This window comes from Canis aureus, chromosome 24, assembly GCF_053574225.1.
Source record: "Canis aureus isolate CA01 chromosome 24, VMU_Caureus_v.1.0, whole genome shotgun sequence".
Taxonomy (NCBI): Eukaryota; Metazoa; Chordata; class Mammalia; order Carnivora; family Canidae; genus Canis; species Canis aureus.
Window position 1 is genome coordinate 40,915,312 of NC_135634.1, and position 14,710 is coordinate 40,930,021.

At 46.0% G+C, this 14,710-nt stretch overlaps 1 protein-coding gene across 17 annotated transcripts in view; it reads left to right on the forward strand.

Moving 5' to 3' along the window:
* The window catches only part of RHBDD1 (rhomboid domain containing 1), a 124,975-nt gene extending 110,265 nt beyond the window's left edge, over positions 1–14,710 (forward strand). For all 17 annotated transcript variants that reach the window (XM_077869010.1, XM_077869015.1, XM_077869018.1 and 14 more), the window contains one exon: positions 12,264–14,710. In XM_077869010.1, coding sequence (XP_077725136.1) covers positions 12,264–12,358 — 95 coding nt within the window. In that variant the 3' untranslated portion in view covers positions 12,359–14,710. The remainder of the gene's footprint in view (positions 1–12,263) is intronic.

Sequence of the window (14,710 nt, forward strand, 5' to 3'; positions counted from 1 at the left end):
CGGTCCAATAGCTCACTCCAGGTGTGAGAGAAAAATGCAGATTCCTGGGTCCCACCACAGACATTGGTCTGGGATCTCCCAAGTTACAACCTAGGATCTGCCTTTCACCTTGCTCTCCCACATCAAACTGTGGGACTTTGTGTTCTAGATCCAGTATCTGGCCTTTAGTGCTTCCATAGGCCATGTTTCTTGCAGGACTATGACATGGACGCGTTGGGTGGCTATGGGACCTGGTTCCTATGGCCACTGAGCCTAGGAGCCAGATGTCCCAGCCTATGTGCCTCCCCAAGCTGCACAGCCTTGTTTCTCCTGACACACGGTTACTTGCAGTGGGTGCCCCAGGCCACCTGGATTTGCTGCCCCCGCCCCTCCCAGTGATTCCTCTCAGGAGAGGTTTCTACCCTAAGTTCCCTTGTCCCTCTCCAAAGTTCTCCCCACATAGGCTCTCCATATTTTTTTTTCTTATTCCTTGATTCCTTGGGATGATGTTTATTTGTATTTTCATACCCAAAGGCCAAACGGTGTTTTCAGAAGATTGAGGTTTTTGAGTGAAATATTGTCTAGTTTTAAATGGTCTGTGATTTCAAAAGTCAACGAAAACATTATTTTGGGCCTTTGCTTAAAGAGCTGAAACATGAGCTGTCTCTGATTTGGAACTTAAGGCAGAGAGAGTGAGAAAAAAAATGAAATAGGCCTAAACGTCTCTCGGTCTGAGCAGGGGCTTTGAAAGCCCAAGCAAAAAACAATAGCCTTGGGCATTTTGTTATTTCTGAATGAAGAGCCTCCCCTTGAGCATGAATGGGGGTGGACGATGCACCTGGCATTTTATCCCTTGGACCAAGGGGTGCTGCTGGCCCAGGCAGTCAGGGACCCACCACCTCAGGCAGGGCCCCATCGACCAGGAAGCACATCCCTGCATCCACATCCCTTGGATCGCTGGGGGTTGCCCAGCAGCCGAGACAGCCAGGCCACCAATTGCCAAGCCACCAATTTCAAAGACCCCTTCGTGGCCCCTTTGGGTCGGGGCTAGCCAGGACAGCAGCAAAGTGTCTGGGGTCATAGGATAAGGAATTAAAAACATCCTCCAGGGAGGAACTGTTGAAGCCAGAGTTCTTTGCAGATTTCCAGAACTCAGAATACTCCGTTTAAAAGTCCTGGTCCTACACACTTTGAACCACTGCATCAGACACGGTCCAAATGAGCACCAGAAGGCCCTTCTTGATCTCGCTTCCTCTCTCCTGGTGATCTTCTGGGGTGGCACAAGGAGAAGAGGCAGAGGAAAAGAGCATGGGGGGCAGGTGTAAGTGGGGGTTTGGGTGAAAATGTGGACCGATAAACAGAACCACTTTGATTAGGTTTTACAATAAATCATTTTTAGTATTCCCTTATCGAAGATCATCTTATTACCACAGATTGTATCTTTCGATCTTTTCTAACTTGGAGTTAGGGTGATAGAGATCAGTGCAGTAAAAAGCACTCCGTGATGCAAGGCAGCAAGCACAGCAGCAGGAGTGGATTCTGAGTTCAGAGCTGGTTAAAAGATCTGTCTCCACATCCACATCCATACCCCTGTCTGACCCTCTCCTAGGGCCTCGTCAGTCCTGTCTGCTCTTGAAGAAGTCTGATAGGACATGGAAACTGCTAGATGCTGGCAAATAGTCCCCAGTTTCAGACCATCGAGACAATAAACAACTCCATAATATTCAGTGCAGCAGCTTCTGTAGAGCCCATCTGTTTCAAAATAACCCCAATTCTGCTTACGATGCGGAATGCTTTGTTGACTGGAATTTGCCCTAGTTTTCTTCAGCGGACTCGGTGTCATAGGCCTCTGGGTCCACCTGCTGGCAAGTGTAAAAACTGGAACGCGCAACCAGGGTTGCAAGAAAAATCTAAGCAGTAGCTCAGTGGGTCCCCAGAGCTAGTGTAGGTTAAGATCACCTGGGAGCTCATTAAAAATACAGTGGCCTGGGTTCCATGCCAAGCCTACGGAATTGGAAAGTCTCTCAAACAGCTCGCTTCGTACACTGACACCAGTGTGAGAGAACCACTTCACCTGCAATTCAGAGACCTAGAGCCCGGCTTAGGTCAGGGATGGTCCCCCTCCCCCACCACACACATATCCAGTTATCCCCAAACAGGTGATGAAGCCTGCATGACCTACCTACTCCTGTTTCTTCCATTTCATCCTGGTAACCCTTGGTGGCAAGAGTCAAAGCTTTATTACCTCAGAACTCATCAAAAAAGTTTAAAAATGGAGGAACCTGGCAAACATTACTTACCCAAGTGCTCAAGATTACATACATAACGTGTGATTAGTCATGTTGATAGCAGGAATCCTGGATATGCTACGGGAAGGGCACCTCACCTCTGTGGCCTTCTTCCTAAGGACCATGACCCCAGTCCAACTGTGAGGAAAGACATTGGACAAACCAAACTGAGGGATATTCTACAGGCTGCCTGGCCCGGTACCCCTCCAGATCATGAAGGTCATAGGATGTAAGGAATGATGGAGAAGCTGCCACAGACTAGAAGAGGCTAAGAAGACAAGGCAACTAAATGTGCCCTTGGGTCCTAGTACAGAAAAAGAAAATTAGTGGAAAAACTGGTAAAATCCGAGTGAAGTCTGGAATTCAGTTAATAGGAATGCACTTATCCCTGGAAATGATTCCTTCGTTTTGACAATGACACCATGGTAATGTAAGATGTTAACATTAGGGAATTGAATTGTCTGTATTATCTTTGTAGCTTTCCTGCAAATCTAAAATTATTCCAAAATTAAAAGTTTACGAAAAGTTAAAATGTCAGAGAGGAGGAAATAGACCCATTGAATTAGAGGCCATAGAGCCAAGGAGCATAGCATGGCCAGTTGTGTGCTCAGCTGCTGGAATTCATGGACAGGCTGGTCAGCAGGGCAGGCACGGTCCTCTGAGTAGCTGCCCAGGCCGCAGGCAGCAGAGGAGGAGGCTGGTGGCTAGTGTGGCCCATTGAACTCTCCCATCATGGGCCAGTCAACCGGATGTCTCACTGGAAACCAAACAAGTCGTGGCATCTCTGTGCAGAGCGTAAAGTGTCTAGTCCGGCACCCGTGTGGCACAGATGAGCCCGAGGCCTGGGGAAGGGAGTGACTTGTCCAAGGCCCTAGCAGAGTCAGGATGTGAACCCAGGTCTGGTGAGGTGTGATCTTTTCCACGGCAATTCTCAGTGATTTGACACCACCTGCAACAAAATCACTTGAGTACTCACTCAGATGCAGTTTCCAGCCACCACTTAATGCACAAAAATCTCTGGCATTGGGATCTTGTAATCTGCATTTTAGTAGGGTTTTCCTTATTCTTTACACTGACATTTAAGGGCCACAGCGGCAAACTGGGTGACTCTCCAGTTCATAGTACCTCCAAGACTGTCTGGCTTTATCTAGGCATCTTGCATTTGCACAATTAAGGGGCTGTGGCTCTGATTTCTGCCTTCAGTGGCCAGTTGGTTGCTGTTTGTTGGAAACTCTGCTCATAGGACTGGGACTGCTGAAAGCCAGGAAGGGAGGCTTCCACCACGACTACTTTTTAGGGTGAACACCACAGCAACTGGTGGGCTGTGGGACAGCACTCTGTGTATCTTGGGAAGAGGCAACCTTTTATCTTGTGTAGTTCAATTTATTAGAGTTTAAAGACTCTCTTACCTACTGTCCCCTCCTTTTAAAAAAAATAATGACATTGAAAGTTATGAAGGTAAAAAATCAAAACCCAAAAAATCCGAAGTCAGAAGCATGGGGTGTTGTTGGCAGGGGGACTTGTATCCAGGTTCTGAGGAGACCACTAGAAGTCCCTTCCTGCCTGTCCTTCCCCCATGGGGAGCTTCTGCCTGAGAGTTAAAGGCCCGAGGGTCAGAGCTCACAGAGGGCCAAGGAGTCTGGAGACTGGTGCAGATGCCACTTGGACGTGGGGAATACTTCATGCCTTTGAGGATTCCCAGAGTGGAGTCCAGCACAGATGCGGGCTGGGTGGAATGTATCCACAGAATTACCCAGGTGCATTACCCACCCCCCACCCCGCCCCACGGCCCTGTCTGTGGGCAAGTGTGGAATCTCCATCAGAGATGTCAGGACACATGGGGGATGGCAGCCGCCCTCCGAAGACCAGCCAGCACGGGTCCTGGAGCTTCGGAGAGGACTGTGGAATTTCAGTTTCCCAAAGGGTTGTTATCTTTTTTCTAGCATTGTCCATACTCATATATAGATCTGTTTGATGAGAACCCCCTCCCTCCTCGCAGATGGGAAGGTCTACCTTCAGCTTCCTTTTTTTTGTCATCAAGTATGTTCTCAAATCTGTGTCTCAAGACAAAGCTCACGTTTGGTTTCTGTCATCCCAGCCAGAAACACACAGCCCTCAGATGTACTAGACAACAAGGATACAGAAGTGAGAGACAGCCTCTGCCCTCAGGGAGCCCTGTGTCCAGTTTCCAAGATTTGCATATATTTATCCAACAAATATCCCTAGATGATTTTGAGTTGAAAAAAAAAAAATACAATCCCAAAGTACCTTGATATTCTCAGAGATAGTCGAGCTCTTTTCAGTTTCCAGAATCAGCTGATATGGATAAAACTGAGGTACCTCCCGGTTGCTGACCAAACAGCATTTTATTTTAGATCAAGGAAAATTTGAAACATTCTAAAGCATCATTAAATGAATGTAAAAGGTGTTTGAAAATCATTTCTAAAAAAAAAAGATATTTAGTGCTATGAAAATCCATCTTGACAAAGTATTAAGATGATGAGGGAATTTTCAAAAGATTTAAGACGTTGATTTTTTAAAAGAGGAAGGTCTTTTAGTATTAAAATTCACATTCATATGTTACAAAAATACATATCAAAAGCAATCCAAGTGTCTGTCGATAGATGAATGGATAAAGATGTGATATAATATCTAGTGGAGCATTACTCAGCCATGAAAGAAAGGAGGAGATCTTGCCATTTGTGACAACATAGATGGACCTAGAGGGCATGATGCTAAGTGAAGTTAGTCAGAGAAAGACAGATACCATATGATATTACTTACATGTGGAATCTAAAAAATAAATGACTAAGGAAACAAAAAGCAGAAACAGACCCATAAATATAGAGAACAAACTGATGGTTGCCAGAGAGGAAGGGAAGGGAGGAGAGGGGTTGGAGAAAATGGGTAAATGGGATTGAGAGATACAGGAATCCAGTTCTGGAATGAACAAGCCATGGCGATAAAAGGCATAACCCAAGGGATATAGTCACTAGTGTTACAGTAGCGTGGTGTGGTGATGATCGTTGCCCTGTGGTGAGCAGAGCATAATGCACAGCACTGTTGAATCACTGTGTCGTACACCAGAAACTAGTGTAACATTGTGTGTCAACTATACTCCAGTTATAAAGAAAAGCCTTGTGTTACAGGGATTGCTAATGACAGGTGGACACTCAGCTTCTCCTCCCTCCCTTGCTGCTCCAGCACAGTGACGTAGAAAGTGCATCAAACTATTTCTTTAAGAAGTTATACACTGTTTTCTGTTTAAAAAATACTTGAGGAAAAAAAAAACAAAAACTTGATAGTTAACTACCAAGGCTGCCCTTTGGAGCTGGGCCTGTTGCTAAAACTATATACGTCATCAAAGGAGCTCCTAATCCCAGATCCCTTCAGTTACCCAAGAAAGGTTTCTGTTTGCAGTGAGCCCTATCTAAGGCAGAAGGCAAGCTTCAGATCCTGCTTCCAAGTCATGATTAAAGTGACGGTATTGTTCAGGTTGACAGAGTCTGGTTTGGGATTAAGGAAGACAACTGGTATACCTCAATTCTCGATGGAAGTAGAAAGGGATCCGTCTGGGTTTGAGTCCTGACCCAGCCACTGACTGGCTATGTGGCCTTAGCGAGTTACTGAAAATCCTTAGGCCTCATTTCCTCTGTCTATAAATAGACCAGGACATTGTACTCGGAGGGGTAAGTAAAATAAAAACCACATATAACAATATGGATCACAAACATAACATAAAATGAAGCCACTCACAAAACTCGCATATTGTATGAATCCATTTATGCACAAAAATAGACAAAAGAATCTACGCCGTTGGAAACCAGGATAGTGGATACTCTTGAGTGAAGGATACACGGAGAGGCTTATGAATGCTGGAAATGTTCTGTATTTTGATCTGGATATTGGCCCCACATGTCCAGTTCACAAAAATTAATCAAGCTGTGCACTTTTTTCAAAGGAGGGAGAATATGTAAGGTGAGCGTGTAGCAGTGGCCCAGCAGACGTTCCTGGTCTCCAGAACTTTCTGTTCTAGAGGTCAGACCATGCATTGTCTGTATTGCAAGAAACTCTAGACCTGACATGGTAGACCGAATATTTTAGGTTACTTGAATAGCTAGCTGGATTCTAACCTATTTATTTTAAGTATGTTGTAACATAAAGATTTCCAAAATAAACTGACTATAGATCAGAGAGAAAAGTACAACAGGGAAAGTAGCAACTGAGTGGGTCTCCATTTCAGCTTCTCCTTTTGAAATTCCAGATACCATTTCAGAACAAAGAAATATCTCCACTGTGGCTGAGCTGATTGGTTGAGGAGTAGAAATGGGATTATTTTCTCTCTCAAGTCACTTCTTTTTCTTTTCTTTTTTTAAAATATTTTATCTGTTTATTCATGAGAGAGACATAGACAGAGGGAGAAGCAGGCTCCTCAAGGGGAGCCCGATGTAGGACTCGATCCCAGGACCCCGGGATCTGACCTGAGCCAAAGGCAGATGCTCAACCACTGAGCCACGCAGGAGCCCCTCTCAAGTCACTTCTAGATGTTACCTTTCCTGTATACCATAATGAAGCTTCCATTTGTGTGGAGTTATGAGGTTTTAGGTGAATTTCAAACTCTTCTTGAAGAGATAGATAGTAGGTAGGTAGGTAGGTAGATAGATGGATGGATGGATAGACAAACAGACATTATAATTAGTGACTCAAAAAATACAGTGGTCTTATGTCCTTAAGTATCTCCCTTTTTCAAAGAATATCATGCCAAGTTGTTGGACTTGGAATTCCTTCCAGCTTGTTTGGTCTTTGTCAGTAAATGACTTAGCAACCGCCCTTTCAGAAGGCATTTTGGGAGCTTTGTAATTCATGGAATTCTAATAAAGTAACCTTCAAAGAGCAAATGTGGGACCCATGCTGCTGCCCTCATTTGACAGTAGAGATCCCTGAGAACACTGGTGATTTATTTAAAGGTTTCCTGGTTTAAAAAAAAAAAAAAAAAAGTGATTGCCTCTTTAGCTTCCTAATATAAGGGAATGATATGCCATCCTGTGACTCACATCAGTGTAATTTCCCTGAATGGTATAGAGTGCTCATCAGATCATGGGCAGGATCTGTGAATACCAGCAAATTAAACACCTCTATTTACAGGGATGGTGAACAGGAGGGAAACTGGCCATCAACTCGTGGTGCTCTTTTTAGCAATTCTTATCTGGATGAAATTGCTTCTCCTCCCTTAGATGTAAAATGCAGAGGTTACTGCATTATACATAAGGGTAGGGAACTGAAAATTTTTCCATCAAGAACCATGAATCAATAAATCTTATGATCTCACTACTGGTGCTATAATTGAGCTAAATCATCTGAAAACGGGCACTGTTCCTGAGGTTCTTTGAAGCATGCTCACTGTTTCTCTGAGTTAACACTGAGAGCTGACCTCCATTTACAGGGATGCGGAGGCAGGGCTCATAAATACTAATCTTCTGTACCAAGTTCACCAGAGCAGGGGTGTCACACCCAGGCCTGTCAGGGTTCAGTGCATGATTTAACTCGGCAGAGAAGAGGAGGTCTTGGCTGCGCCCGCCAGCTTTTACCAGTGACTGAAGGGCTTCTCCATGGTACAAAAGCTGATGCAAACTGGAGGCTGTTAATTACCTTTTTTTTTTGGGGGGGGGGGGGTATCTGTTTCTTAGAAGGCAGATTCCTGAGTAAGCAGCAACTCCGCATGTTGTACAAAATGCTGCCAAGTGGGCTTCAAACAGAACTGGGCTCTGTCTGGCAAGAAGTCACTGTTCTTGTCCCTTTCGTTTGTGTCTTATACGGAGTCAGTTCACGATAACTAACCAGTCGACATCTGCCCCGTGATTCATGATGATGTTAGAGATGAGAAATTACAACATGCGGCCCTCATCAGGCCCTCTCCATGCCTGGCGCTCAGCTAAGCATTTTATGTGCAACATTTCTCTTCTTGCCTCTCAACAATCTAGGGAAGGAGTTTGTCCTTAATCCTCTTGTAAAGATAGGGAAACTAAGGCCAAATGAAGGTAACCAGCTTGCTCAAGGATGTGTAGTCACAAGTGGAGGAGTCGGGGGGCGCCTGGGTGGCTCAGTTGGTTAAGCGTCTGCTTTTGACTCAGGTCATGATCCCAGGATCCCGGGATCGAACCCTACATCGGGCTCTCTGCTCAGTGGAGAGTCTGCTTCTCACTTTTCTCTCCCCCTGCTGGTTCTCTCTCTCTCTCTCTCTCTCTCTCATTCTCTCTCTAATTTAAATAAATAAAATTTTTTTTAAAAGTAGAGGAGTTGGAATTTAGTCTCAGGTGGTCAGACTACATAGTGGTGGGAGGGACGCAGCAGTCACCTTGCTAGGCAGCCTCCCCTCACAGATGAGCCCCCCGACCTCCCAGAACCTGCGAGATGGAGACTTGCCTGGAGTCTGCTGTCCAGTTCCAGGTACAGCTAGAAGCACCTCTTGATGCCCTACCAACACCTTTCTCATTACATCCCCAGGGACTGGGCTGCGTCCCCTCCTACCACCCAGCCAGACGCCTGTCTGCATCTTTTCTGAGTGCTTACTAAATGTGAGTGCATATCGAAAACATTTCTAAAAAAAAAAAAAGAAAACATTTCTAAGACCCTTTGAGAAATGCCTGCAGAGGATCCTGGAGGCTATGGGGAGAAGTAATAGACCATGTGATGCAACTGCAAACATTAGAAACAGAGGAACAAACTTAAAAGTAAATGAATAGCAGGGAATTGGAAGACAGAGCTTAGCCGAGACTTGGATGGGACAGTGGAGGCCTTGTCCCCAGGGTGGCACAGACGTGTCAAGTGGTGTCATCGTTCATGACTGACATCAGATATGTTATTGTCTTCAAAATAGCAAAGATTAACTGACACTTGAGAACTTTCCAAAAAAAAAAAAAAATTAACCCCTGGTTTTAAGAACAGTGTGATGTGCAAAGCCTGAAATGATGCAATTAAGCCATGCTCCGCACAGTCGGGTGGCTTCGATGGTAGCAGAACCGCTGAATTTGAGGGATTTTAAATGCCCTTAAAATCAGGCCTGACTGCAGATGAGGTGGTGCTGTTGTTGTTGTGTTAGTGGTAGGACCAGGCCCTGTGGTGGTCCTGGAAAGCAGGAATCCAAGGGGCCCCATGTGGGAACTTTGTAATCCTGTCTGTGTTGACCGCAGAGTCAATGGCTTTAGGCTGGAACTTCTTTTTCTATTTCCAGATAGTAGGAGGTCCCCACACATCCTTCTGGGTTTGGGCAGGAGCACCTGGGATGGCAAGAGGTCAGAGGTGATGGCAATACAGGTTAGTGGGAACAGGAGGGGTAGAGCCAGACCTGCAGTCAGGAGCCCCGAGGGCAAGATTTTGCTGCCTCTCAGACCCACCTCACGACCTCATGTGTGTCCCTAATGCGCTCTGAGCCCCAGCTCCCTCATCTGTAAACTTGGGATCATAAAATCCAGTCAAAGCTGACTGACACAGAGCACATTAAAAGGACTCTGTAAGGGCAGCCCCGGTGGCTCAGCGGTTTAGCGCTGCCTGCAGCCCAGGGCTTGATCCTGGAGACCCGAGATTAAGTCCCACACCGGGCTCCCAGCGTGGAGCCTGCTTCTCCCTCTGCCTGTGTGCCTACGTCTCTGCCTCTCTCTCTCATGAATAAATAGAATCTGTGAAAAAAAAAAAAAAAAGGCTCTGTAAGCAAAGGAGTGGTCCTTGCTCCTTGATGTGACTTATCTGCTCCAGTACGGGGCACTTCCGTTGTCTCAGCCCTGTTCTCCCCCAACGCCCTGTGAGTGGGTCCAGAGTGCATTTGTGCGGGCCGCTCATTCTGAGACCCCAGGAGCAGAATGGAGCCTGGACTCCCCACCGCCTCATGGAAACATGAACTCTCGGGCTTTTTCTCATAGAGGCTGGGATTCCCTTTAGGGGTCTGAGCACCCCTGCAGCCTCCGTGGGCTCATGCCCCGTGGCCCAGACTCCACATGCCACGTCGAGCATGCCTCTGACACTACCAGCTCTTCCTCACGGCTCCCTGCTGCCTTGCTGGCACGGGTGTCACATGCTGGCCTGCTCTCACAAGTGCAATTAAGAATCGTCTTCTTGTTGAAAACAACTATTAAAGGGAAAGCAGGATTTAGAGCTCCATCATCTATGACAGTTTTAAGCAATAAACTAATGGTAATTGGATTCATGAGTTTTTTTGTAATTTCTTTTTTTTAAGATTTATTTATTTTAGAAAGAGAGAAAGAAGGCGAGGAGAGGGGCAGAGGAAAATTTCAAGCAGACCCGGTGCCGAGTGCAGAGCCTGATGTGGGGCTCGACCTCACATCATGACCTGAGCTGAAATCAAGAGTCAGATGCTTAACTGACTGAGCCACCCAGGCGCCCCTCTCTGTGATTTCAAGGCATTTGCCACTCTGAAAAGAGAGATTCCTTTTCAAATATATACAGCCCAAACCGAATCACTTAAACTTTAATCTTAATAGTATTCATAAACTCTTTATGGTGAAAGTCCTGTAAGCCCGTACTGTGTTTGAATGTCACCCTTAATGAAGGTTGATAAATAACATAGGTTACACCATCCCAGAAACCCTGGAGTAGATAGAGTGCAGCCAGCACGAGTGAGCAGGGGGCTTAGGGCAGGTACTTGTCCCGTGGTCCCCAAAGGAAAGGAGAACCAAACAAAGGTAAGGGTTGGGGCAGCAACAAAATGAAAGAGGGGTTACCTTTTGCCTGCCTTTTAAGAATTTCTCATCATCTGACCACTGAAATTCCAGTGGAGGATGGAGCAGACTGATTTTTTCCATAATCAGATTTTTTTTCCTTAATCAGATTTTTTTAAATCAATCATAACTGACATACGTCACGTAAACATAAGATGTGCAGCCTCTTGGTTTAATACATTCGTATAGTGCAGTATGATTACCACGGCGGCATCAGCCAGCACTTGTAGCGTATCATGCGTTTATCAGTTCCTTTTTTGTGTTGAGAAGAGTTGATTCAGTCGCTTAGCAACCTCGAAGTTTGTAATACCTTATTATTGACTGTAATCACGGTGTTGTGCATGAGATCTCCAGGACTGACTTATCTGCTGGTTACAAGTTTGTGCCCTTAAACAGAAGCTCCCCAACACTTGTTCCCCAGCCCCGGGTAACTGCCATTCAACTGTTTTCATAGGCTCCGTTTTTCCGATTCCACATATAAGTGATGTCGTACAGTGTTGGTCTTCCTTTGTGAGAAGATGGACTTAGTTTCTGGCGCTTTCTCTAACATTTTTTTTCACTATAGTGTTTCTTAACAATCGACCTACCAATAGGTTTCCAACCTACTACTTGGAAACATCTTTGAAAAGGCACCGGTCTTGGAGAATGAGCAGAAACCCTTTTCAGGAATCATGTCCATGATCCTTCATATGATTTTCAGATGTTAGGCCTGCATTTTTGTCTGCCTGCCCAGATGTTGGTCATCATGGCAGTCGGGTCCCTGGTGCTCGGTGGTTTGTGTGTTTCCAGCAGGCCCGATGCCGCCTGGCTGGGGTGGACTTGGAGGACTGCAGGAGGCAGTGGGGCAGAGGGAGGGCCCGAGGCTGATGAAAGGAAACCAAACAGCATACTTGGTGGGAAAGATAGAAACAGCAATGAGCTACTTTAAAATAATAAACAAGTGCTGTAAACACTGTAGACGTTAGATGACATAAATTTTAAAGCATGGTGGGGGAAAAATGGGGAGTTTTGTCAAGAATCTTCAGAATGAATGGATTAGATTCGTAGACTGGACCACACTAAAAATATTTACTTGATGTTGGCGTTTAGTATTGACAGTTCAAGTTGAAATATGTTTGTCATACTTCTTCTTCGTGCTAAAATAAAGATGACACCCAAGCCATCAGTTTTTCTTCCCCCTTGAAGTCCTGGACAACAATGCCCCGTAAATGTCAGAACAGTGGATGCACAGTGTCTGACTTTCCCCTGTGTCTTCTCCCTACAGGAAATAGCAGGCCGAGCCCTCCACCCTACGGGTTCCATCTCTCACCAGAAGAGGAGATGAGAAGGAAGAGGCTCCACAGATTTGACAGCCAGTGAGGTGGCACAGCATCTTGGGCAAGAGTGGTCCAGTTACGTGTTGGCCACCCATTTGGTTCATCCCCCAAGCCCCAACTTCACACCAAAGCAGAGTGCAGCCTTACCTGCCGTCTGTTTCTGCTCATCGTCCCATGGCCTCTTTGGGTCTCCATGCACCAGCACACCGACTTGTCCGGAAACCAGCCTTCTGGATGCAGCTCACAGCCCTCAGGAAGCGGCCCTCCTGCTGGCCTGGTCCCCCTCATGGGCAGAAGGGCATTTCCTCCACGCAGGGACCGGTCGCCACATGCCTCTCTCATGCTGCTAGCTCAGCGGTGCCTCTGCCTTGTTCTCTTTGTGAAGACTATGACTTTCTCCAGCTTGGGAGATCGCACCCCCATTCTTCCCAGCGTGCCCAGTATTCAACCTGGCCGGAAGTGACAAGCCATCCCCAGTCCTCCCTGACACGTTGCCGTGATGACATTCCAGGAGCATCACGTGGCTCCCGTAACAACGTTATTGGGGTCACCCCTGCCCAAGTGCCTCGGCTCCTCGGGCCCTTACGCCTGGGTGGCGTTGACTATGTACCGACTTTGTTTTTATGTGGCTCTGCCTTTATGAGCGTTTGGCTGGAAAAGCTTGGGTAGGACCTCAGGTGGGTGATCACTACACACTCTGTTAGATACCGGGTGACACCGACATTTCAGGCTCACAGCAGCCTCTCTGGTGACAGGATAGGTTCCCAGAGATGGGACCCGTGTTAGCTAACCAGTCAGAGGGCAGCAGCAGGTGCTACAGGCAGAGTAAAGCAAAGTCGTTTAAGTGGTCACTGAGAAATCCCTCTTGAGGTGTTGTTTTTTTTTTTTTTTTCCTCAAAGAAAGTGCCTTTTAAATGGCCACCGTAACAGCCACTTGTCCTGCCCAGGTGTCCAAGGTTCCCCCGGGCCCCCTGCAGTGTTAGAACCACAGGCCGTCCACAGCACTCCAGGTGGGTCCTGGTGCTTGTGTTTCGTGAATACAAAGACCAAGTCAGGTATTACCGATGCCCTGTTGTCACTGAGATATTTATTTCTAAAGAGTTGGAAGCCAAAAAGGATCCTCCTGTTTTCATGTATGTTTCTAACATTTGTATATAGTTTTCTGATTATGAAAGTAATATATCTGCCTTATCGATGCATAAAGCAAAATCTGAAGGAAATATACGTTAACCGAGCTTATCTTTGGGGGTTAGAGCACGTAGGATTTTGCTTTCTGGGTCTTTTTTATGATTTTATACTGCAGTCTTTTTAAAATGTGTGTATTTGTATGTATATGTATTGCTTTTGCAATCAGGAAAACTGATTTATGTGATAGTAAAGCAAGAACTATACAATCAGGAGAACAGAATAAGTACTAGGTCTCCACTGAGAAAAAAAATCACAATATAAAAAATACAAATAAATCCATGTACAACTTTAAAATCAACTATCTTCTCACCACTTTAGGTCCCCAAGATTAACATTTTGGGGACATGACTTTCTCAGTTTTTCTTTGTACATGTTTGACAAGCTTGGAGCCTCCCAACTCTGCGGCTTGGTGTCTGGTTCCCGATCTGAACGGATCTGGGAGGAGAGGCTCTGACACCTGCGTACAGACAAGCAAAGAAAACCCGCGAGTCCTGGGAGCACTTTGACCTGCGCAAGGATACCTGGGCTCCGCGGTTTAATTTATAACCGATGTGACGCTGCTTGCAGCGTGTTTATAACATAAATAATATCTGCGAGTCCGGTAGCCCTAAACATGTTAAAATGTTCAAGTTAAAGGTCATTTCTCTCGCTCCCAAGCTCTACGGGTTTGACTCCCATTCCCCGGTTAGACGTACCCTCATTCTTACACTGTCTTCTCCTGGCAGGAGGTGAAGGTAATTCTGTGATAGCACTGATGTCTTGCCATGTTATTGATTGTGCACAACTACACAAACATGTGCCTTCGACGCGGGGAGCGTAGACTGTGTGAATGGCTCGGGGACAAGGACGGTGTCTTACCTTTCTGCACTGTCCCTCTCTCCCCGGCCACCACCCAAAGGCTTGGCCCTGGCTCCTTGGAGGCACTCACTGAATGTTTTCCCACCAAAGTGTTCTGTTACATTGAAAGTCCAACCACTGTTTATGGAAGTATTTTTCTTAACTGCTGTTGAGTCTGGTAGGAGTTCGGTGGTAGTAGCTCCTCACTCTATTTGTATACAGGTAGACACCATTGTTGTATTTTGTGTGGCATGAGTAATAAAATACGCACACCTTCTTTATTTATGGAGTGGAACATCACTCAACTTTCGAGATGTGGGAAAGGTCATCCTAGTTATAAATAAAAACCAGTTAGCAGCTGTTCTGGAAA